At 46.8% G+C, this 24,383-nt stretch overlaps 1 protein-coding gene across 1 annotated transcript in view; it reads right to left on the bottom strand.

Moving 5' to 3' along the window:
• Nucleotides 1-14,261: 14,261 nt before the first annotated feature.
• LOC144163188 (vitellogenin-6-like) overlaps nt 14,262-24,383 on the bottom strand; it is a 36,657-nt gene continuing 26,535 nt past the window's right edge. The window contains exons 21-27 of the mRNA XM_077694019.1: nt 23,684-23,821; nt 22,216-22,443; nt 21,287-21,578; nt 20,113-20,270; nt 18,105-18,359; nt 16,648-16,831; nt 14,262-14,815 (exon numbers count right to left, since the gene is read on the bottom strand). Coding sequence (XP_077550145.1) covers nt 14,532-14,815; nt 16,648-16,831; nt 18,105-18,359; nt 20,113-20,270; nt 21,287-21,578; nt 22,216-22,443; nt 23,684-23,821 — 1,539 coding nt within the window. The 3' untranslated portion in view covers nt 14,262-14,531. The remainder of the gene's footprint in view (nt 14,816-16,647; nt 16,832-18,104; nt 18,360-20,112; nt 20,271-21,286; nt 21,579-22,215; nt 22,444-23,683; nt 23,822-24,383) is intronic.

Genomic DNA, 24,383 nt, shown 5'->3' with positions numbered 1-24,383 from the left:
GGTAATGTAATGCGGATTGGTAGTGCAAGGTTTGGGCGAGTTTGGTAATCTGCAAAAACACACAGGGACGATAAAAAGACATACAGGACGAACGTATCATTCGTCCTGGATGCCTTGCTTTCGTCCTTGTGTTTGTCGCCACACTGAAGGTGTTCACGGATTACTGAGAACAGGTGGACCATCCTTTTAACGGAATTGCTACTAAAAGAACACAAACAAAATACGGACAGACCAAGGACTCGATGAAGAGATTGACGAACGAAATCTGGGGGGCAAATGATAGACTCGGCAAACTCTTAATAAAGTGCCTGGAAAGCTTCGGGAAAGTTCTTCCTCCTGCAATGAACACAAACAGGACGATGACGATGAAGTCTTTCCGCAAAGGTTGAATTTATTTTTCGCCGTCCACAATGCTCCATTCACACGAGGACGCTTGATTGAAGCAGTGTGAGTGGTAAGTTGTGTCTTGTTCACAAGTTGCGTCTTTTGCGAAGTCATTCGAAATGACTTCGCCAACAACGCCACTTCAGTTGTGGTTGCATGCCTACCGGTATAGCTGCAGCAGACACGTCCCAACAATTAAGTTCTGTAAGCTGCGGCTTGTAGGAGAGGTCGCTGGACATATTTACGCAATAGGAAATAAGATAACTCATCAGGAGTCAGAGCTAACGGCACTGCTCAAGCCGAAATTCGGCCGCCCGCGATCAACGTCCACCTCCCGCGATTACGGAGTCTTCCCCCGTAAAAACGTTAACAACCTGCCCATTAAACGACCATTCATCGCGGAGTTAGACCAGACCTATGAGTCCACTGGAAGCGCGAACCGGCCTTCCGGATTCTGATTTCTCCCAACATTTTTGGTAAGTTAATGGAATGTGAAAGGTGTTAATTTTTATTGCTGTGGGCTCACGACAATTCAGAATAGAATAATTCAGAATAGAATAATTGATACTGTCGGTGAATTAAAGCGAACTTGCAAAGTTTGGTTGGCCCGCTATGTTTTCAATGCATTGTGTTTCCCTTTCCCAAGTGTCGGATAGCATACTACGCCGTAGCCTGGTTAGCATTCCTGCCTTTCCTACACCTTTTCTCTCTCTTCTCTTAAATCCGATTAATAAATCCAAACTGCTCCGTTGCGTAAATTCCGCTAAGTCTTGCTTTTTGCTTGTCCTTGCTGCGAAATATCAGCTGCATTTGCCGCTTCTAGCTGGACATTTGCATCTGAAGAAACTCCCGGGGCAGCTGCACACGGCCTGTTGCTGGGATCCGCAAGTTATTGACCGGTGCGGAAAACTCTCGAACTAATCTGGCTGCCCTTACTGGCATAGAAAGTCACCCAATTGTTACATTTGTTCAGTGTGTGCGCGTGCGTGTGCGCGTGCGTGTGTGTGTGTGTGCGTCTGTGCGTGCGCGTGTGTGTATGTGTGTGTGTGAGTGTGTGTGCGTGCGTGCGTGCGTGCGTGCGTGCGTGTGTGTCTGCCTGTCTGTCTGTCTGTGTGTGCGTGCGTGCGTGCTGTATTATTTGTGCTGAGTGCATGCTGAGTGTTGTATTAATAAATATATATGAATATTTCATTACAACACAACTCTGTATGTTGCCCCGAGTCATATTTGTGAGAACTTCTAGCCCGCCGCGATGGCGCAGTGGCTGAGACGTTGTGCTGCTGTGCCCAAAGACGCTGGTTCGATTCCATCCCGTGGCGGCCGCTTTTCTGATGGATTCGAAAAGAAAAAAATCATTTAGTTTGCGAAAATATAACAACACATTTCCACTCGTTTTCAAGGAGGTGCTTGGCCTGTGGTGTCAGCTGAGCCGGCTGCACTTCTCGCGTCCGCTTGCGTGCTCCCGTTGAAGCAACCTTTTGCTATAGGAGAGCAACATTCTGTGCTTTATATGCTACTTGGGAACTGTTCCTTTGTCGACCGTGCTCAAGGCGAAGAACTCCCGGGCCATCTCCCCTAACGAGAAATTTGGGGAGAGGCGAAGCATGCAGTGTATAAGTGTGCAGTGTATAAGCCTTGGCGTTTGTGCCAACGGAGATGAAACCGTTGGGAGGTAGAGGTATACAGCTTTGCTGTAAAAGTCTATTGTCTTTGAAGCATGAAGCTCTCTTTCGCGAGGCGTAAACGAGTGTCCCGGTGTTTTTTTAGAACGCGTTACGAAGCACTCCAGCGTGAGGCGGAAGCGAGTGTTCCGGTGTTATTTTTTTTTTTTTTAAGTAAGGGTTACATTCTAGTGCGAGGCGTAAACGAGGTTCCCGATGTTTTAGTACCGTGACTACATAAAACGACGATTACGGTGACGATTACGACGACAACGACGACGACAGGAGACGCCAGCAGTCCCAGCTCCTGATGGACTTTTCCCTAAAATGCCCGTGTGTTCAAGATTCAGCCGCACGTTAAAGATCTACGACGGCGCGCTTCATCTTCTGTGTAGCGTCGGCGCGTTTAATCTCGTAATCAGACAATCAAGGAACTTCTCATCATTGAAACTTCTGATAATTCAAACAAAATTCTAGGGTCCCTCTGAGTTTGAATTATCGCCAGTCCACTATATTTATAAATGATCTACGAAGTTGCGTCACGATTTCGATAAGGTTGTTTGCCGACGACTGGGTCCTTTATAGTGCAATCTAGACTGACCATGATCAACTTAACTTAAAATACAACCTTAAAAGATAAAGGATGAGTGCAAAGAATGGTAAATAAATTTAAACGCAGAAAAAGTTCTTATCTCTATAACTACGAAGAAATAACATCTAGAATACAACTTCCAGATTAGCGATACTAGACTACAAAACTAGATATCTTGGGATATGGTTTTCGCCCTACCTGCGTTGGAATACTCATACTGATTACGTGTGCTCCAGGGCCACCAATCACGTCGTACAGCCTCAGGTGCAACATTTATAGCGCCCCTTCTGACATCAAGAGCCTAGCGCATACAACTCCCCATTCAGGCCACTTATCGAATCATTTACTAATTAGGAGGAGCTTGGGAGGATCAGTTACCGCCATATCCAGCCAGACTAACCCCGCCTGATCCCACACAACAACCACCACCACCACCACAACAACAATGCAAAATTGAAAGGGACCCTCACATGGAGTCAAACCGCAATAAAATAGTTATAACAGAGCGACTCAGTGCGGGACGGCCGTAATTCAAAAATGTAAATGTTCATGGTAATCGCAGAAGGGCGATCTACAGTAACGCATAACAAACATTCGCGTTCGTGTAAAGCTCAGCGAAATAAAAGGGGTTTCGCTTTGGTAAATCAGTGGTTTTGGGTTTTCATTTCGGTCATAGCCTTTTGATTTCCACAGACGTGTTTTGGTTTTCGTTTTGCTGTCATTGCGTTTACATTTTGGCCGTTTTCGTATTCACTCCGTTCGAGCGTCGCATGCACCCCACCCCTGCTCCTGGAGGAAAGGATTTCGTTAATTTTTTTAATCGTCCAATAGATACCAACTTTCCAACTTTCCAACCTTTCCAACCAAACTTTCCAAGCCCAACCTTCGGAGTTGCCTCAGTTCAAAATATTAGGCCTATTTTATCGAATTAGGTTTGAGCAGACCGACGGCTCCTATTCCCTCTGTGCAAAAGTGCGAGCACCTGAAGCTCCCTTCGTATACTTTCCGCAACATCTCTGCATTAAGGGCCCACTCCCACTCAGCTCTGTTTTTCCTTTCCCCGTTCGGAAATACGGACGACATGCGTAGGGTGCCGTGCTCCCCAAAAAAACTGGTTAGAAGGAGAAAGTCCGGATTCCCTCCCGGAGAACCAGCGGAACCCCTTCCGCAAGGGCCAGTTTTGCAGCACGGAAAAAAGAAAGCAGGTTTATGAAGCCAAAGCTTTCTTTGCGGTAGTCATGACGTTACGTAAAAAATTCACGTATGTGTACGAAGTGAATCATGATGAGTAGGCGAAGCACTGGGTGTCGTTCTTACCGTAAATCACCCGTGAGAGGGCTTACTGCTGCGAAAACGATTTCCAATCCAATCCAATCCATTTCAATCACATTCAATCCAATCCAAATCCAATTCAATCCAGTGGTTATCGCGCATGCGCAGCACGCACGTGCACGCCGGACAACGCAAGGATTACTGATATTGCGAGGTCCTAAGGTGCTTCGCACCTAAAAACTGCTGCCTTTCCCCATTGACCGGTAGGTCGGCCGAAATGCTCTGATAAGACCTCTTGATACACAAAGGCGTGCGTGCAACCAGGCCTCTATTGTGTCAAAACGGTTACATAAATATCTCAAAAAAAGGAGCGGTTCAAGATAAGATAATAAATGGATAGATCATGAAGAAAGAGTACAATAGTATGCATTTATTTAAGGAACTACGTATTGGTATACATCTAGATAGTTCGTAGATGCGTTCACTTAGTGCGCGAAAAATCGTCACTTGGGTTCCTTCTTCGTTTGCGATTTGTGTCCTTGAAGGATGGACGGTCGATTCGACGCTCTTTTAGCTTTGGCGCTCCTCTAAACTGTCGTTAGGAAGGAGTGGCAAATTTCTAGCCTAGTGGGCCGCCTTGCGTTGCATCCGCATGTCCCGTTTTCCGCCGACTTCGCACATCACATATGCTTCGTCGGCGGAAACCGTGGCCACGTGTCGCCTGGAAGCCGGTGCTTAAGTTACACGGGCCATGTATCCCGTACGGGGAATGTGATACGGAGGCGGCCCGACCACCAGTTTACTGATAAACCCTGCCCTTCTCTGTATTCCGCGGATTAACGAAAGCGAAAAGAACGTTGGGCCTGGATGCGGAGGCCCTTGTCTCCAGCTGGCGATAAGGCTTTCCGTCTGCAGTACCCAGCGGCGTTTTCTCTTTCGCTCTCTTGAAGGCCAAGTTTAAGGACGGAGCGAAGAGGCGTTGAGCGGGTTTTACCCGCTGCGGAATTCACGCCTCGGGTCAGGATTCAAGCCAGAATAAGAGATAATTTGTGCGCTCGAATTCTCCTTTTATCCTCGTCCTCCAATTTAATGTGTTTTTCCCCGCATCGGCGAACGCCTCACTGTCCGAAGAGGTGAACGAGCCCTTTTCCCCAACCCGGACAAGAACCTCTCTGGCGCAGAAGCTCAAACGTTGAGGCAAATCCAGACGAACACTTATCCTAACAAATTCCGCCAAAATGTTCCCTCAAACACACACAGACGCATGCAATAAATGCGGAAACCCTTCCAACTTATTTCACGCAACATGGGCGTGCCCTATCATCTGGCCTTCAGGAAAGAACCCCACAAATACGGTCGCGCTATGGGAGGCAGCTCTGGCCAGCTCCGACTTCGGGATTCAGAAGGACTTAATTCTTCGAGCCCGGAGAGGAGCAGAAGAGTCTGGGGCCCTGGAAGGAGGGCACCACCCCTAAGACAATCGCGCCACCTCCTTTTTTCCTGCTAATAAACGTTTCATCTCTCTCTCTCTCTCTCCCCGCATCGTTTGTCAACGCACGCACGCACGCACACACACACACGCTATATATATATATAAGTGGACCACAGTCAGTGGTCAAATACAGTCGGGCTAAATATAAATACACGAGAAAGTAGAAGGGAACAGATCGAATCCATAAAACATCCGACATGTAATCGGAAGGTGTGGGTTCGGTCCCCACTCTGGACGCATGTTGTTCTCTACCTTTTTTCTACGGGCAATAATATTATTTAATCCTTCATTTGACACCTACAACATACACGCAATCACGCACACAATCGTTACGAGGGAGGAAGAGATGATGAATATAATGATGGCTGAACTCCAATGATTTGACTCGAGGTGCGGCATTCGGGCATCCGTCTGGTTGGGCGGCGTCCTCAGTTCAGGATACCTCGGATTTTGCTGGCCAGCCATGCCTTCTCTCCCAGTCGTCGCTGGTCTGAGAGTACAGAGTGTGTCAACAGCTCCACCCGTCACTCATGGGTAGTATTGGCGCTAGGGGGAGAGTTGGAGATTGCTGCAACTTACATACCAGGAGGAACATGGGTGAAAAAAATGCGCCGTTGTTTAACGGAAAACCACGTTCGTAGAGCGGTGGTTAAATTTTCGCGCCGGCGTTACGCAGTGAACAAACATACAGCGCCTCCTTGATGGTATGCTCTCTAACTCTTTGCCGATATCCCCCTCCCACTCCCCTCCCTTGGAATGAACGATTGATTTGACGCTTTCACTACGTAACCTGACGAGTCGCTGACTTGACCTAGACTTAAGTTGAAGGTCAGATTAACGCTACGAGGAGCGAGCCGTTTCTAGATTTGCGCCTGGAGTAATATAGCTTTCCTTCTAAAGATTTACAGAAACTTGATGTAAGAATAGTCAGAAAAAGTGTAATCCGCTCCAAAGTCGGCTTCTCTCCCATACACAAATGCATTGTCAAGAAAGACATTTGTATGGACGTCATATAAGCAGCATGACACCAAATCTATGAGCCCGTTGTGACTTTTGTTGAATACCTCTATAACACCCCACGAATCCGAGCCAGGAAACGCTGCGTGCCGAGCCTTTTTAAACTTGGCTCCATTACTTTGCACAAGAGTTTTGCTCGGAACGACGCCGTGAGCGCAGTCGGGCAAGGTAAACGGCCTTGTAAATACCTGTGTAACACAAATGTATTCATATAAAGCGACATGCACAGAACACTCTAACGGGCCGCTGCATACTTTGCTGGTAAGACATTTTTAGAGGGCAATTTAAGCAGACGCATCAAAATATAAATGCCCTAGGACCTTTTAAAAATACTGTCATATGACACCATGTATCTACACAATACACTATATTCCAAGGCTTTGTAAAGTCAACATCAGTTTATACACAAACACATTGCTGGGAAGCCGTTTTCTATACTAATATAGGCGGTAATAGGTAAAATATAAAGGGTCTAGGGACCTTTACTAAACACCTTCATACGACCGCACGTATCCCAATCAAGCGCTATTGACTGAGCCCTCTTTAGGTCGGCTTGATTACTTTACGCGCTTGTATTGTTGATAGTATATTCTTGCAGGCAGTATAAGAAGCACTTATAAAAGTAAAGCGGTTCTAGTGCCTTCCATAAATCCTGTTTCCGTATGCTACGAAAGCGTTACAGGCGGCAGACGGGAGTCGTCATTGAGTCACGATACAATGCTTGCGCATTTAAAATAGAGCCCTTGGAACGTATGTCTCTAGGGTGAGGGAACGCCTCTTCCCAAGGACAAAGAGCAGGAATACAGGGACCGAAGTTCAGAATGAGTTTGCTGCCCCTCTTAACGGGGCCATGAAGACAAAAGGCAAGTTTGACTCATCAGAAGGACTCCTTTGTCCCGATAACAATGATACCAATATTATCGCACACTTCAAACAAATTTGCAAGGTATTAAAGGAAACATATCAAACACTGGAGAATCCACAACCCCTTTCCGGCAACTTCTGTGTGACGTAACAGAATCTTCTTTGTGCGATTGGCGGCCACCGACCAAAGGCACGGCCAAGAAACATGCCTGGGAGATGGTAGTGGGGCCTTCAGTTCTAGTTAGCATAGATCGGTAGGCTCACTCACGAGTGCACTCACACACAACTCAAGCCATTCATGAGTCTGTGGTGAGTGAGCCTCGCCATCGTTTTGGAGTGGCGAGTGTGAGTTCGAGTGAGTGCGAGTCCCACGAGCAGTGAACCTCGCTCACCACTCGCGAGTGCGAGCGCCACTCGAGGCGACCCCCACTCACCACTCGGGAGTGCGAAAGCAACTCGCGGGGAGCCCCGCTCACCACTCGCGAGTGCACTCGCGCTACTGGCGCCATTTGCGGGGCGCACTGCAGTGAGCGCCACTATTGCGCTTGTACTCGATGTTGGCTATTCGTCGCAGGAGCCGCTCGCTGTGATGGATGTTAATGGCGGGATTTCTTATGGCTTCGTAAATATGTCATCACTGATTTCCTGCCATGGGGCACCCCGGAAAAATAGATTTCGTGGCGCTTTGATTTAGCATTATGATTTTGATGGCTTTCTGACGCCTTAATGCACTAATACTATTCGGTTTCATGAGTCCCGGAGGGTCTGCTGCACACACTCGCCTGCAATGGGAGACGACGAGTGGGGAAAGCGAGTGCGAGTGGTGACGGCGAATTGTGAGCGTGAGTGATGTGAGTGGTGACGGCGAGCGGTGAGCGTGAGCGCGAGTGGGTGCGCGAGTATAAATATCTTTTTCTTTGTGAGTGTGAGTAAGTGGCGCCCAGTTTTTCCTAGGTATGTATTTGATCGTTCCACTTGGATGCTAGCCTGCGGTTAGTACACTGACAAAGTTGCCACCGCAATGGGCCACTGTCAGAGAGCCACTGACAATTGGGCAGCGACAATAGGCCACACTGACAATAGGTAAATCACTGACAATCAAACTCTACTAGAAACAGTTGTGTTTTTTGTAGTACCCGTATGAGGTCACTGCTGCCCATAATATGACGCTGTAGTTTAGATCTTAAACTTTTAAAATATTCCTTGCGTTTCTTGGGGGGTTATAAAACGTATTTTGTGGCTAGAATGTAGATCAGTCAGCTGCTAAAGGCTAGTTATTTCAAATTAAACAAAGTTTTTTTTTTTGCATTCGTGGAAGCAGAGAAGGAAGGATAATACAGTGCATGAGAGGCAGGGAGGTTAGTCAGGTTACAGTCTGGTTGGCTAATCTACGCATGGAAAGTGGGAAAGGCGGGATTTAAGGAGAAAGAAAGCGTATTGAAAAGACGGAATAGAGCTTAAGGAGCAAAAAAATTAAAGGTAACTACAAAAACAAAACAATGGGCCTATACTGAAAGCCTATACTGCACATATAAACTAACCATACGACGAATGAACAATGGTACATGGTGTCTCTACAATCGTTCAGACAAGCCTGTGCCCTTTAAAAACCGAAGTACAGTAATGCTTTGGGGCCTTTTGTGGCTGTGACGGCCAACGCGTGTGACGCAAAACAGTCTGCGCAGTTAATGGCTGGTTGTCGAGTTTCCGGAGTGCGGTTGACAGGTGCAGTCTCTGCGTTGCAAACGGGGCACAGTGACAAAAGAGCTGTTCTACTGTTTCGTCAGTCGCACACACGTCACAAGCCGGGATGTCAGCCATGTTGATAGTGAAGGAGTAATGCACTTGTTACACGGCAAATGCAATGTAATTCAAAGTGAATGACATTAGCTGTTATTGTCATTATGATCGGCCGCGTAGGTCTACACGGTGAAACAAATGTAATTTAATTGGGATAGCGAGGACGATTAGTGAGCTTGCAAAAGCGCAAAATTATATTTCAAGCGCATCTAGAATGTTTTCACTAGAATGTTTTTTAAAAGCATAACACAAGCATACTTTTTAAATAACAATAAGAAAATCACCGGTTTAGGTGACATCAGTAGACATCACAAGCCGAGAGAAGTTCGCGAAAAATCCATATTAGGGTACCGCGCGCACTAGGGACGAGATTTTCTTTTTTGTTAGTACTTGTTTGTCTTTCTTTGTTTGAACAACAACACGAAAAGGAAAATGTAAGTTTACTGACAGTTTTTAGAAACAGTATTCTTTGGTTTATTACAGAATATTCTTGTCGAGTGACGCGCCACTTCTGTCGAGGCTACTCATTTGGCTGCTGACTTGGGTCCGGGACCCCATTTAGCCGCTAAATGTCCTTCGCCTCAAGTGTCATTCGGTATTCTCGTGTAGCGCCAAATTAATGGCATTTAGAGCAAATAATATTGGCACTAGATGTCATTAGATCTGCCGTGAGACAGGGGTATAGGCGGTATTCATTGAAAAGTTTACCTGCCCATTCCTTCGCTTGGCAACACTGAAAACGGCCACGGACATGGCCGATGCGCCACGGACATGGCACGGCTTGTGCCACGGCGCCCGCACACCGAAGAAGAAAAAAACACCGGCGTGCGTCGTCTGCTCGTTTAAACCCGATTCTCAACGGTGGTGTCAACAGAGATGGTATTAATCGCACTAACATTGGACTCGAGGCATTGCTTTGCGTTCTGTGGGGTAGAGATTGGAACGTCCAACACAAATCATGCGCTTAGCACGGACAAGTACCGCCATCCCGCGGAGCCCAACGCAACCCGTGACAGCACACTCACATGGTTGCCTGCATGCGCGCCTCGCCAGTGAATACAAGCAATAACCTTTGGTGAAAGCAAGTCCTGTCTTCATGGCTCCTTTAAGAATCCATTAGGGTCATTCCCATGGATAGGTAATGGTAAGATCATCACAATGTGGGGTAGAGTGGCCGCTGAAGGCCAGGAAGCTTCCACGTGGATACTCCTACGGTAAACGACTCCCGGCCGCTCTATTTGCGGAGCGTCTTTCCTGGCTGCCAGGCTTCGATAGCGTCTAAGTTCAATGTCCCACTGATATGTACGCTGCGAACGGCGGTGGGATAAGATTGAGAGGTTGGGAAAATCTCGACCTGCTCTTCGCCGTTCTTCTCCGGCAGAATAGACATCGGGAGGTCGTTGAGTCCAAACAAGGCCGCCCTTCCGCCGGTCGTGGTTGTTGTGTAACTTGCAGTGACCTCTCCGAGGACATCGTTCGTGGAGAGCTTAGAGGAGCGCACACACAAGAAGTAGCACACGAGAAAAAAGATAGCACAATCACACACGTGTGTTTCTTGTAAGAACAACGAGATATCTCCTAATCTTTACCTCCAAGCTTCCCCTTGGTTTTCCCCCTGTTTCCGTGAAGTGTTTTCCTGAGCTTTCCTTGCGACTTCCGTTCGTAGGATAGTGTGAAAACTTCGATTTGTGATGATCACGTGCCCGCCGCAAAGCGAGGTTAATGACGAAATCATGCTAAAAAAATTACTCGGCCACCAACATTATTTGCAACTGTGCTCCCTGGACAGTTGCAAATAATGCTGGTGGACACCTTTCTGAGCACTCGAAAAGATGCAAGTGTAGCCCCCTGCAAAATAGAACAAAGTTTTTTGAGGAGAGCAAGAGGAAAGCTTGAGCGCGATATTCTTCAAGCTCATTTTATCAGACAGGCAGGGGATAGCTGTGTTAGTACTTCATTCATATCGCTTTCAGATAAAGAAGTAGCCTTTTTTAGAAACGTGATGCACTTTGACGTTGCAATGCTTTCAGTATTTTAGTTTTTGTGTAGATAAGCAGCGTCTTTCATCAATAAAATCTAGTTGGAAGTTCTGCACTGTGTTGTGTGTTACGTGTTTCTTCTTCGTCCCTGTTTAAGCGCCTAGTAATTTTTTAGCATAATGTACCAACTCGCCCACATCAAGCTTTTGTGACAAGATCAGACTGTTTTCTGTTTCTTTCAGACAGAGTGGCTTAAAGTTGATTTGGGGACGTGTGCAGGGAAGGGCATTCTCATTCCAATTAATCAATTGCTTATACTACTAAGTAGTATTACAGTAATGCTCGTCGACATTTACGTCTGCCGTTAGCCTGAAGCACTCAAACATCTATTTGGCACGAACTTGCGTAGGGAATTGGCTTGTGAATACTGGCTTGTTTCCTTGTCTGCTGGCTTCCTCGGTTTGGCGCTGGTTCCAGCGGGAACACTCCTTTCATTTCCGTGTTCTGTGCACTCCACGACTCTTGTGTCTAAGGGTCGACTTTTAGGGTGTGTTCGTTTTTACTAATAACTTAAGGTTCTAGATTTCATCATTTACGCAAAAACAGTCCGTTTTATCTACAACGCCGCACAGGGCAGTTCAGAGAACCCTCGTTATAATAAATTCCCTTTATACGTAATTCCGCCTTCTTTGCACTTTTTCGCGGTGCCAACTGCAGTGCAAGGGAAGCAAGCTATCTTCTAGTTTAACGAAATACCATTTTTGACGAAGTCAGTGCTCCCCCAAGTACTTCATTATAATGACGATTTACTGTAGCTTTATCCATTAATGGGATGCATGCCTGGGAGCAAGCGAAAATAGGTCCTTACTTCTGTCACAAAATCGCTATACCAGTTTTTTCCGCTCGGTATACCTTTCGCGGCGGCTTTGCGCCGCTGGCCAAAACGCACAACAGACTAATGTTAAGCTCTTTCACTACTTCAAGTTTCTCACGCGTTCTGGTATTGCAGCTAGTACACTCATTGCAGAAAGAAAGGAAATTATGACAGTCACCCATTTGCGTGTTCGAACAAATTTCTTTCAAAGAATACTTAAATCTGAACTCTTGAATTGCGCTTGAAGCGAACGCAAACAGCAAGCGCTCATGGCAACGGCGCTGGCATTTAGGTAGCTCTGCTCATCTGCTGGCAACATTTGTAACACGTTCTTAGGATGTAAAAGCAGGCGTCCTAGAAGCTTTCGTACGAATGGCGGCCCGAACATCATGCATGGGCGTGCCAATGCTTCGGACAATGACCACACAGCGTGAAACTAACTGCCGCTAGAAATGCCCCAGTGATAGTTTAAGATTGAGAAGAAACTTCGTTGCATTTAGTTAAGTTTAAGAAACGCGTCCGAGCGGCGACACAGTGCACGTGCAGCAAATTTATTGTCCAAAGCAAGGAAGTGGGCGTTAGTGCTTTGAATATAATGAGGCGCGAGCGTGGGCGCGAGCATCAACACACCTCTGCCAGCTGCACTGAGTACAACAAGCGTAACCCAATTAAAAAAAATAAAGATAGCCTATTGAATAAAATATTCTTTTTGTTTTGTTTTCGAAGAAATTATCTGCACCTGAATTGCACCCTTCGAGGGCAGGGTACGCTGTAGAGTTTTTTTTTTCTTATTTCCTGACTATTAACTTCATTGTTAAAAGTGTTTATAAATACGTCGTATGCGTCCTGTCTCCCTAGCGATTTGTCTTAGTGTAAGTTTGGAAATATCTGAACAATTCGAAAGCATGTTTGGCCACTGCGTAATAATTCTACTATGAATTGTCTACTGCATCTTTACCTCGTCGTAGATAATTAATGCTTTTATTCATGATTGGCTATTTCGCCCACTTTTGCCTGGCTGGATATGAGTCTGTTAAGCCTCGCACCCAGGCATTTATCACTGACTCGCCTGTGAAGGTGTACCACAACACAGTGGGTATTATGGCGGGGATGGAAACGTTAGATATAATGCCAAGCATGGTCTTACTAGTTGCACTGGTTGTACAGTGTAATTTAGGTACTATGGTGATACTATGGTGGTACTATGCATGATGATGCCATTTTTTAAGGTAGTATGGTGATACTATGGTGGTACTATGTATGGTGGTACAATGTAATTAAGGTGCTATTGTGATACTATGGTGGAACTATGTATGGTAGTACCATGTGATTAAGGCACTACGGTGATACTATGGTGGTACTATGTATGGTGGTACAATGTAATTAAGGTACTACGGTGATACTATGGTGGTACTATGCATGATGGTGCCATGTAATTAAGTTACTATGGTGATACTATGGTGGTACTATGTATGGTGGTACAATGTAATTAAGGTGCTATGGAGATACTATTGTGGAACTATGTATAGTGGTACCATGTGATTAAGGTACTATGGTGATACTATGGTGGTACTATGTATGGTGGCACAATGTAATTAAGGTACTATTGGGATAGTATGGTGGCGCTATGTATGGTGGTACCATGTAATTAAGGTACTACGGTGACAATATGGTGATACTATGTATGGTGGTACAATGTAATTATGGTACTATGGTGATACTATGGTGGTACTTTGTATGGTGGTACCATGTAATTAAGGTACTATGGTTGTACTATATAACTATGTAATTTCTTTCCTCTATGGTTCGCTTAAACAATCAGGTGGTTCTAGTTCTTCTGACGTATTTAGAAATCATTTCCACAAACGATAAAACAAACAGAAGGAGGAACGCACACCACACGTCGGACTTTCTCCGGTTTGCAAAAAATAAAACTGAGACGTAAAATACTCCGAGACACCGTTCGCACTAACTTAGCGCATTAGGTGCCACAGCCGATGCCCTTCCCTACAGTACATGTTAGTATAAAGTTGTTTGTACCCCTAACAGCAAGCCTGTCATGCTTTCTATACGTACGCCGTGGTGAAATGGTGACATGCGAATACCGTGTAGGGTATTGCTATACCTTTATTTTGTCGGACGTTCAGCTACTGCGCAAACAGAAGAAGAGCGCATGTTAATGCTTTCGTCTTGCTTGTTGTCACAAGAGAGTGAAGTTTGATGCAGCCGACAGGTCATGAAGAACACATAAGACTCTCAGCAGGGCTGCCATAATGTCTGCGTGGTTGCCGACATAAAAACTGAGACAACCACTGACAGCACTGTATAAAATCGCAATACCTTTATTTCATAAAATTCCCAGCTCCTAAGCATAGCACAGATGAGACACTATCAATGATTCCTTCATGACTTCCCGCTAAGGGCAGGGGAAGCTCGGTGGAGTGAACACACGGTGGAGAACACGTAAGGCCTCACGACTCTCGTCGCAAGATCGCGCGAAATTTAAAAAAAGAATAAACTACGTGATCATCGTCGAACTCTTTGTTCTAATGGGGTCTACGGTGAATCGGCCGGTCGGCCGCCTACGACGGGTTTCTCAAGGCCTGTAGCAGCTCTCCGGGAAGTAGATGGTGGCCTTCATGTACTGCCGCTTTCGGCGGAACTCCGTGAGAGGCCGTATGGTGGCCTGCTGGAGAAGGTGCTTGGTGGTGGCGTCGTTGGCCGGCAGGCAGTGGAAGCCCATGTCGACGCTCATGAGGCGTGTCTCGACGCACGAGTCGGAGCACTTTGGCAGGGGCGTGAGCGAGAAGCACACCTCCCTCTGCTTGCCCTCGCCGCGGTCACGGGTCACGGTGCGCATCACGGTGCAGCCTTCGCCGGCTGCGTGTGGACAGAAAGGAGTCACGAAACTGTTGCAATACACTCACAAAAGAAATCAAGAGTTGGGCGGAAGCCCGTGTGGTCGGCAGCACATATGACAAAGTTAAAACTCACACCGACCACGTTACATCTTGTCGCCAACATAGATCGCATTACTTTTAGCCTTATTTCATGGTGAACAAGGCTCCCGTACGGGAGCCAAAACGTCTTTGTTTTATAAACTTGCATGGTCGTTGTCAGTTTTAATTTTTGTCGCACTCCCGAAAGGAACCGCGAAATGACGTTTTTTTTTTTTTTTTTTTCTGTGAACGACGCTGGCCGTCGGGCTTAGCAAGAGCGAACTTTATAACCGCATTGCATTTTTTTCTATATTAAGAAACGTTTTTGTAAGGGAAACTTATTTGACTAATAGAAGGACAAGGAATCTCATTTTTATAAAATATTGAGCACTTTGGTAGGATGATTAAAGAAGCCAATTCAAGTGGCGACCACCCATGTTGGAACTATATTTTACAGAGCCTACGCCAATTGTTAATGCCTCAAAGTCCTTCGATGAGAGCCCGGAGATATGCGGACGAAAGCGCGTCTGCCGTGTCGTGTCTTCGCAACACGGCCACTCCTTTTTTTTCCTTCTGAGTGCCTTTTGTTTTTCACGTCTGAGTCGTCTCAGAAACGCTTCAAGTTTGCTGCTCAGCCAGTATAGTCAGAGCAGAACTTTAGCCCTGCAACTAGTTAGAGTACATTGCTTCACTGGTTTGTTTGTCCTCGCTAACAAATTTGCCTTGCATGCAAGTGGAAATCCTTTCTCGGGTAGGTTTCTCAATTTAATCCAAAAAACATTTTTTTCTCTGTTATTGTGACACGAAAGTGTTTTATGCCCGGGTACACCAAGATCTCACTGACGTCATATCCGTCACGGAAGTGACGTCACCAGAAAAAGGGCCACTGGCGCGGTGTCACCCGGATTCGAGCCCACGATTTTTCTCGCCTCTCGCCGCAACGGGAGGTGCGAGGCGCTCTGCCAACTGCACTATGAACAGAGACGTAAACAGCTCCACGAACGCGCCGTATGTCCTTCCCTATGACTCATTCAGTTCGCGCTGCCGTCTAGGAGAGGCGAAGCGAAGTAGCGCATCATGACGCTAATGAGCGCCGACAGTTGGCGCCTCGATGCCAGCGCCTTCGGGTAAGGGGGACGCTCCTAAATTGACGCACCCACGGCTTCGCGTTGTTCACATGACCGCTATGAGTTTCAAGCTGCTCTTTTCGTGCACGTCATTTTTGGTTTTGTTGTCCCAGAATGAACCGGTTATTTTTTGTTTCTTGCGTGTCGGAGTCATTTCGTCTGGCGTGGTCACGCTCGCGAAGCCTTCGCACATGGAGGAGGTTCCTTTAACATTCAATTGCTCTTGTGAAGGCACCTTTCACTTTCGTGTTTTACCGGCTCCTATGAAAGAGGGATCAAACACAACTTTTGCTAGAACTATTGTTGTTTATGCTCATTCCCCACCCTTCCTCCTCCTCCTCTACGCCTTCCTCCTTACAAATGAACTCATACTTCTGGCGAACTAAAGCACAGGACGAAGAAAGAAAGAAAAGACGAAACACTTCTTCGTCCTGTGCTTTAGTTCGCTAGAAGTATGAGTTCATTCATCAGCACCGACCAACTCGCCCAATTACTCGCTTTTGTTGGCCTTCCTCCTTACTTTGTATAAACAAAACACACCTGTCATTGCGTAGCTATTACTACTATAAACGGAGCAGCAACTCCCGCACAATTTTAACATGCACTATGAATGGCAAAGCATAGTGATGCCGCTCTTCCCACTCACCGTTGTAGGCGCACGGGTTCCGGTACTCGGGAGCCCTGCAGTTGTCTGAGGGGATGACGTAGCTGTTGCCGAACGTGGTCGAGTTGTGGTGCAGGCACTTGTCGGGCCCGATGAACTCGCGGAACTGGTTGAAGTTGTAGTCACCGCACAGGCCGCACACCTTGCCGCGGTAGAACGGAGCCAGCTGGCGTTGCAGAAAAAAAAAAAAACGGATAATGCAATTACTTTAAGGCGAAAGCTTTCTAAGTGGCACCTGTGGCGTTTTGTCAAAACGCTAATGCATTTACCAATAGACCGGTCGGTCGACCGAGAAGCTCTGATAAGATCTCTCGACACACGGCGCGTGGGTGAAACCGGGCTTCCCTGCTTGTGTAAGAATGGTGACTTGATAATCGCGAGAAAGGACCGGTTCTAGGTAAGACAGTGCACGCATAGATTATGAAGAAGGAGAACGATAGTATGCTTTTATATCTTAAACCGCGTATCGCTGTACATTTAGATCGTTATTAGGTGCGTTTAATTAATGCGGGAAAAATCGTCTCATGCGTTCGTTTTTCCTTTCGATTGGGGTCTTTGGAGGTTTGACGGTCGATTGGCCGCACTTTCAGCGAATATTGGACGCACTTCTAGCTTTTGAGCTTCTTTGAGCTTTCGTTAAGCAGGAATTACAATTTTTTAGGTGCACCTCGAACTAGTATACATTTCTTGGTCGAGTCAAGCGTGTTTGTTCTTAATTTAATATCACTGCAAATAATATGAGCGGGCCTCACGTAGGAGAAACGGAGATTAAAACTATCTTCGAGCATAAACTCCTGATACGGAAACACACTATTTTCCCCGGGAATTTCAAAAGAAAACTTGCCGTGAACGATCCCTTCACTGAGATAACAGAAAGCGTGTACCCTTTACGCAGACCCTCCTGAGGGACATTGGTATTGGTAATAACACAATCATATTATAATTATTACAGCAAGGGGATGCTCACTACATTCACGTAGAACAATGTGCGTTGCGATGGATGATTCGGAGTCGGTTAAAAGTTCAGAGCGAAATAGTCGTAATGCTACCATGTCGTAACGCTAGACAAGTGGTTCTTAGTTCAATGCACACAATCGGTACCTCTGTTCCTGACTCCTTGCTACGATAGCGAAGAAGCCGGATGGAGATTCGCGTTTCCCGTAAATGGGGATTGACAATGAGGTTTAACACGCCGACGCAACGCAGGCGATGAGGCGCGCTGTAGTGGAGGTCTCCGGATTAATTTTGACCACCTGGGGGTCTTTACCGCGCGCCAAAATCTCGAACACACGGGCGTTTTCGCTTTTCGCCTCCACCAGAAAAGCGGCCGGGAATACAGCAGTCAAGGTCCTTTGGCTCAGCAGCGCAGTGACTTAGCCACTGAGCCACCGCAGCGCGAAAAATGGTCATTGTTCGGACTCCCCCAGTTGGTATCCCACCTGTATGTAGATTCCTTGTCCGTCGTAAGACACGCGGACGCCGAAGAGCTCCGAGTGCACCCTATAGATGGGCTGCTGGTTGTACGTGACGATGCGGAAGAGCTCGACGTCCCGGACTCCCGTGTTGATGAACTGGCGGAAGGGCTCGTCGGGTGTCACCGGCACCTTCTTGCCATTCACTCGGGCGATGGCCACGGTGTCTTCGGACACCGGCAGAAGCTCGATCTTGAACGTGTGCAGGAACATCTTCACGGCCTGCGGTCCCGGAGCGAGCGCAACCATTTACAGCCGTTCTCGGCGCAGGAAGCACATACAGTGAACACCCGTTATAACGAAATCACTTTATTCGAAATACCCTTTTTATTCTAACCCCTTCGTCGTCCACACTGCAATGCGTAGAAAGCAGGTTACATCCACTTTTAACGAAGTATCGCTTTCACCGAAGTGACTTTATGGTTCCGATCATTTTGTTGTAACGAGAGTTTATTGGTTTATTGAACTCCGTGCATACTATGCTAGCCTACGCAGAAACTTAGTAACATCCGCTTTTTGCGAAATGTCGCTTCTAACCAAGCCAGTTTACTGTTGCGATGATTCGTTATAACGAGTGGTTACAGTGTTCCGTGCATACCACGCGCTCCTAGGTGGAAAGATAGTTACATATGCTTTTAACGAATATAGCTTATAACGAAGCCAGGTCACTGTTACGATTATTCGGTATAGCTAGTGGTGACTGTGTTCCGTGCATAGCACGCGCGCCAGCGTACAATGCTGGTTATATGCGCTTTTAACATAGTGTTACTTATATCAAAGCCAGTTTACTGTCCGGATGTCTTCTGTCTTCTTATAACGAATGTTTACTGTGTTCTGTACCTACAACACCCTCCTGCCCAGGCATTCAGGAGTATACTGCGGCTTCATGCACGCTAGTTAAAGCATGGGCCGAAACGAGAATCCAGTAAGTGACAGGCGCTCGTTCTGTAACAAAACTCTGGACCTGAGCACTGCGATCACTATCCAAGCTGGCTTGTTGCAGCTGGCCTGCTTTGAACAACATGAAAAATTGGCACAAGAAATTTCTATGGAATAAGACAAGTAGTTATTTGTCCAATTACTCTGACAGGACGTTTACATGACCGCGCTGCAGTTACAAGCGTTAAAGTGTACAATTTAGGCACTGTGGAATAACTTACCCCACGAGCTCCTTTCCTCAACATGATAGGAAGTCCACAATTCACAGTCATGCAAAATAAATGCAAGTAGCCAGATACTACCTCATCACGTGCTGTTTTGTTTCAATGAATTCGTTGGCGGATTATATACCATTTTACTCGGATAAAACTGTGGCGCTATACTTCCTATTCATCCTGAATAAACTACTAACCTTTGCAAGCCTTTAGGCGCAATTTTGTGCTGAATGCAGAGATTGATTGATTGATTGATTGATTGATTGATTGATTGATTGATTGATTGATTGATTGATTGATTGATTGATTGGTTGGTTGGTTGATTGATTGATTAATTGATTGATTAATTGATTGATTGATTGATTGATTGATCGATCGATTGATTGATTGATTGATTGATTGATTGATTGATTGATTGATTGATTGATTGATTGATTGATTGATTGATTGATTGATTGATTGATTGATTGATTGATTGATTGATTGATTGATTGATTGATTGATTGATTGATTGTAGGGTTTAACGCGCCGACACAACGCAGGTGATGAGGCACGCCGTAGTGGATGGCTCCGGATTAGTTTTGACCACCTGGGGATCTTTAACGTGCGCTGAAATGTCGTACACACGGGCGTTGTTTGCTTTTCGCCTGCTGAACGTACCCTGCAAACTCTTCGCATCTTCTCTAATGATCAACAAACCGCATTATTCCATCCTATGTGGCTATACCAAACGCAGCCAGTAGAAAATTAGTGCTGACCATTTGCACAGTATTTTCTAACTCATCTTTGGAGTTCATGAATAATGAACAAGGGTTCTTTACCTTAGCGTACTTGGGGTTCTTGGTTTTGGTTCCAAGGATGAGGAAGTGTTGGTTTTCGGAACAGTCCTTCGCGAGGACTTTGTAGCAGTCGGTGTCGGGCAGCTCGTAAGTGACTTCATCGAAGGTCCTGATCCACGCGCCTTGGGCATCGCATATGCCTGGGGATAAACACGTCACAGCAAAAGGTTACTCAGCATTCTCCTCGCTGACAAGAATACAATCCGCGGTCAAACTTTTAGGTCTTACTATTTGCTGAATACTTACTATCTGCAGATATGCAGATACACCGCTGTAAGCTGTCTAATTTTCACAAGCGTGGACAATGCATCCGTACCAATAGATTCCGTTGCGACACCTAGCACAAACCCCGTAACGGGAATGTGAGCTTATAGTAAGCCATACACGCTTGACAGTTGACGAGGCTTAGTGGCGAAGCAGGAACCAGCTTGTTGTCGTGCTCACCACAGCGACGAACCCGATACTGGAAAGGTACGCCAAAGTTTCAACCGCCGAAGTGATAGTATAAACAGTCGAGTGGCCTACCTGCAGTACCAACTAACTATTAGCGTCAGCTATTTACTAACAGCGTCTACGCAAAACCGCCACCACCGCGTAGCGTTATACACCAGTGAGCTAAAAAAGGTCCAGAAATTCGTAAAGGGAACAGCTCCCGCGTTGAGTCACCCACATTTTTTGCGATGTCAGTGTAGACTGCAAAAGGTCGCCTTCTTCGCAGTTTAGATTGGAATTCAATCGGGGTTTAACGGCACAGCAAAAGGCGAGCAAAGTATAAACCCAAGGTTAATTTATGCCTCCAAGCATTCGGTAAGAACATAGAGTGTGATGGCAGCTGATAGGCGTAGTGATACACACGACCGCATTCCCATGCCTTCTTCAACCTGTCTTCAGGAACCGAAGGAGCAGACTGCACGCCGTTGTATCCCTAGACAAGGTGCACTGGGGCTCTACTCGTCATATCACCTCACGAGACAGAAATTATTTATGAGGAAGATATTGAGCTCCCTCTCCTTAACAAGGACCATGCTTATAACGTCTACCCATCCGCAACCGCTTCGCGTGAAGACTGGAATTACGCATCGGCTTCTCGCTATCCTCACGTCGCGGAGTGGGGACACGTCTTTGCCGAAACAGAAGGCAAACTTGATGTACTCACGGTGCCTGTACATGGAATTGTACTGCTCAAGGTTGGTGTACTCGAAGAGGGCGTAGAATCGCGGCGTGATGAACCACCAGGGTACGGGAGCCTGCTTGTACTTGATGTCCTCCTTGGGCAGCACCACGTGCACGTCCCAGATGTCGTCGTACGTGCTCACGTTGGCCACTATCCTCGCCTTGCCCTCGGGGTTGGTCACGTCGAAGTCCTCCAGCTGGTACAGCCAGGGGAAGTAGCTGTAGCGCACGTGGCGCCGGATCTCGTGCATGTAGCGGACGAAGTTCTTCGACAGCTGCGAAGACAAGGGGGAATCCGGAAGGGAAACACATGAGCGAAGCGCGTAAAATTCAGCCGTTTTATTTTCTATACTTTTGTTTCTGCTACCGTAACACCTTGTGAGGGTACCTGAGGCCCTATGAAAATGTTGAGAACTGAAGTTTGAGCTTATTTGTACTAGTACCCTTAAGAAAAATTCCAATTTGGGTGTTTAACGCTCCGAAGCCAAACCCATGGGCTACGAGGCGCGCCGTATGGTTCTGGATTAATTTAGGCTTAATGGGGATCTCTAACGTGCGCCGCAACCTCGACACATGAGCATTTTCGCTTTTCGCCTCTCTCTGAAAAGCGGCCACAGCGACCAGGATTGAACCCATGTCTTTGGGCTCAGCAGCACAACACGTTTGCCACTGGTCCAAAACGGTGGACGGTTAATAAAAGTAGCGCAAAGGAATGCAGAAGAATCCTGACTGAAGAAATCGCTGGTTTTGGGCTACTTCTGGTGTCAAAAAGTACTGGCTGTTCTGCACTGACAGAAACACGCGCCTGTTTGTTTCGGCGCATGCGCTGTACTATACGCTTCGTTGCCACGCCTTGAGTATGTTCGAGCAAAGTAGCGGGCGTGTGCTGAGCGGAGCCAAGTCAGTACTCACGTTTTCGTATTCGATGTCGGCCGTGAGCCGCTTCAGTAGACTGGCGTCAAAGTACAATTCGTCGCACGTGTGGCTCCAGAGGATACCGTTGCTCTTGTGGTATGCGCAGTCCTTCCACAGTTCGCTGTACGGGTTCTTCAGGAACTTTCCAGAGGGTTCCTCGAGGTCGCGGGTTTGGAACAGATGCTTCTGCTCTTCCGAGTGCTCCCAGATCGCACGCATCGTGATCTGTAAGCAAACCGCCCGCTTGACGTGAACAAGTAAGTGAGAGCGCCAAACCCGTCTGCCTAAAATGATCCTTGAACGAGTCGTACTTTCATCGGTCTCATCGATTCCTAAACCAAGCATCGAGGACCGCTAAGCCTAAAATTTGGTTGTCCGTCATGCTTGGAATCATTCAGCCTCAAATGGTGGCGTATCGAGTTTTCTTGTTGCGCATTGATTTGACGTAGTTTTTAAAGGGATTCCAAGCCATTATGAGGCGGTAATAGGCGCGGCCATTGGGATAGTGTAACGTGTTATGCGAGGGTGGCGCCTGTTCAAAAATTAAACCCCTTCAACTCAATCTGAAAGCTGTCGGACGTGCCGAACAATGATTCGCCATAATGGGCTGTAGCGCCGTTATCCGCTCACTGCTACCGCCCAACGCAATTCCAATTTCCCGCTTTCGCAGTGCTCGCGGGCCCCTTGCCTAAAACTGCGCCAGCGGGAGTTCTGTTCTTTTTGTGCTTGCTTTTTCTCCCGCAATTACCGGCGTTGCACTGCCGCTTTTTTTTTTTTTCGCTTGCTATCGTAAAAACCAACCCTATGAGCGTTCATAACTAAATAAAAGCGGGCGCTGCCGGTTAATTACGTATATTTTGCCTCAAATGTACCCGCAGTTTTCTATGCGCTAAACGAAGTGGAGATGTATGACAAGCGCCAGTGGTTCACGAGTTTTGACGTTTACGAATATATAAACCGCTTGACTTTCGAAGCCTCGGGGATACGCCAGGACGGCGGAACGCCGTGTGGCTCGACTCGGGTACAGCGACCGAGCTACGACGACAAGGCGAGGCCCCGAAGTGTTCTGCACTTAAAACAATGGCGGAGTAAATATAGTGGCCATAGTGTTATGAACTGAGATGCGAGCACAAATAGAACTGTCGCGTGCAAATGCTTGGTACAGTAATGACAGTAGCAATGCGTGCTAAATTCTAAATTCCAACTGACTGGTACGGTGTGGCACGAGTTGGTTAACGGGCACTGCTTCTCTGGGCGTGCTTTTCTTTCCGCGTCCAGATGTCCTGCTTTCGGAATGAAGCACAATTTGTTGGACCAGGGTGGTCTGTATACGGACACGAAGTACCTGCGCTTTAGCCTGCATTGTTTTACTGTCACACTCTGGTCCTGTGTCTACCAGTTATAGCTGTGTATCGCACTCCTATACTGAGCGACTTGTTTTTTATCAGGGTGGCCCACACATTACCTTCTGATCCGTCTTGCAGTCCTTTCCGAAGTTAATCTTGAAGTTGGTGCTAATGGCGTTGTCGTCAGACACGAGGTCCAGGTTGGCAATCTTCAGATAGTCCGGCGCCGGGAACTTCATGCCAGCGTGGAAGCAGACCTGCCAAAAACCACAAAGAACCCGAGAATGTCGGTCAAAAGAGCTTCAACGGCCACATTTGATGCAGCGCTAATACTCTCACCCTGACCAACTTATCCACCTTGTGACGTTGCCAGCAACGTCCCCGTCGTGAGTTCATCTCAAACTCGTGGCACTGGTTAGCTGTGTGACTGCTCCTACGGACACCAGCTTCATAAAGGGACTTTGCTTTCCCGTAGTCTAAATACGCATGAACCCTTGAAAATGGCTATACCTATTTCGGTGATGGCAGAGCTCCGATGGCCTATTAAGAGGCCTATATTGTCACTTATCATTATGTCACCACCATGTGGCCCATGTGGCCCATGTGGTCCACGTATGCCACTACGTGGCACAGTCGATTGTATAAAACTGGTATAGGCCTTGCTACTCAGTTGCACAGCTAATGAGAAATAAACCGTCCCAATTTCTACACTTATTTTTCAAATTACTGGCTGAATCAAAAAATCGGTTCAGTCCCAAGTGGCGTCACTAAATAAAGGCTTTTAGAGTACCGGCACTATTTTCTCTCATTGTTATGTGC

The sequence above is a fragment of the Haemaphysalis longicornis genome, unplaced genomic scaffold (genome assembly GCF_048455015.1).
Source record: "Haemaphysalis longicornis isolate Haplotype H1 unplaced genomic scaffold, Haemaphysalis longicornis Haplotype H1 scaffold_12, whole genome shotgun sequence".
In the NCBI taxonomy this organism is placed as follows: Eukaryota; Metazoa; Arthropoda; class Arachnida; order Ixodida; family Ixodidae; genus Haemaphysalis; species Haemaphysalis longicornis.
This window is presented reverse-complemented; position numbering and strand designations above follow the sequence as displayed.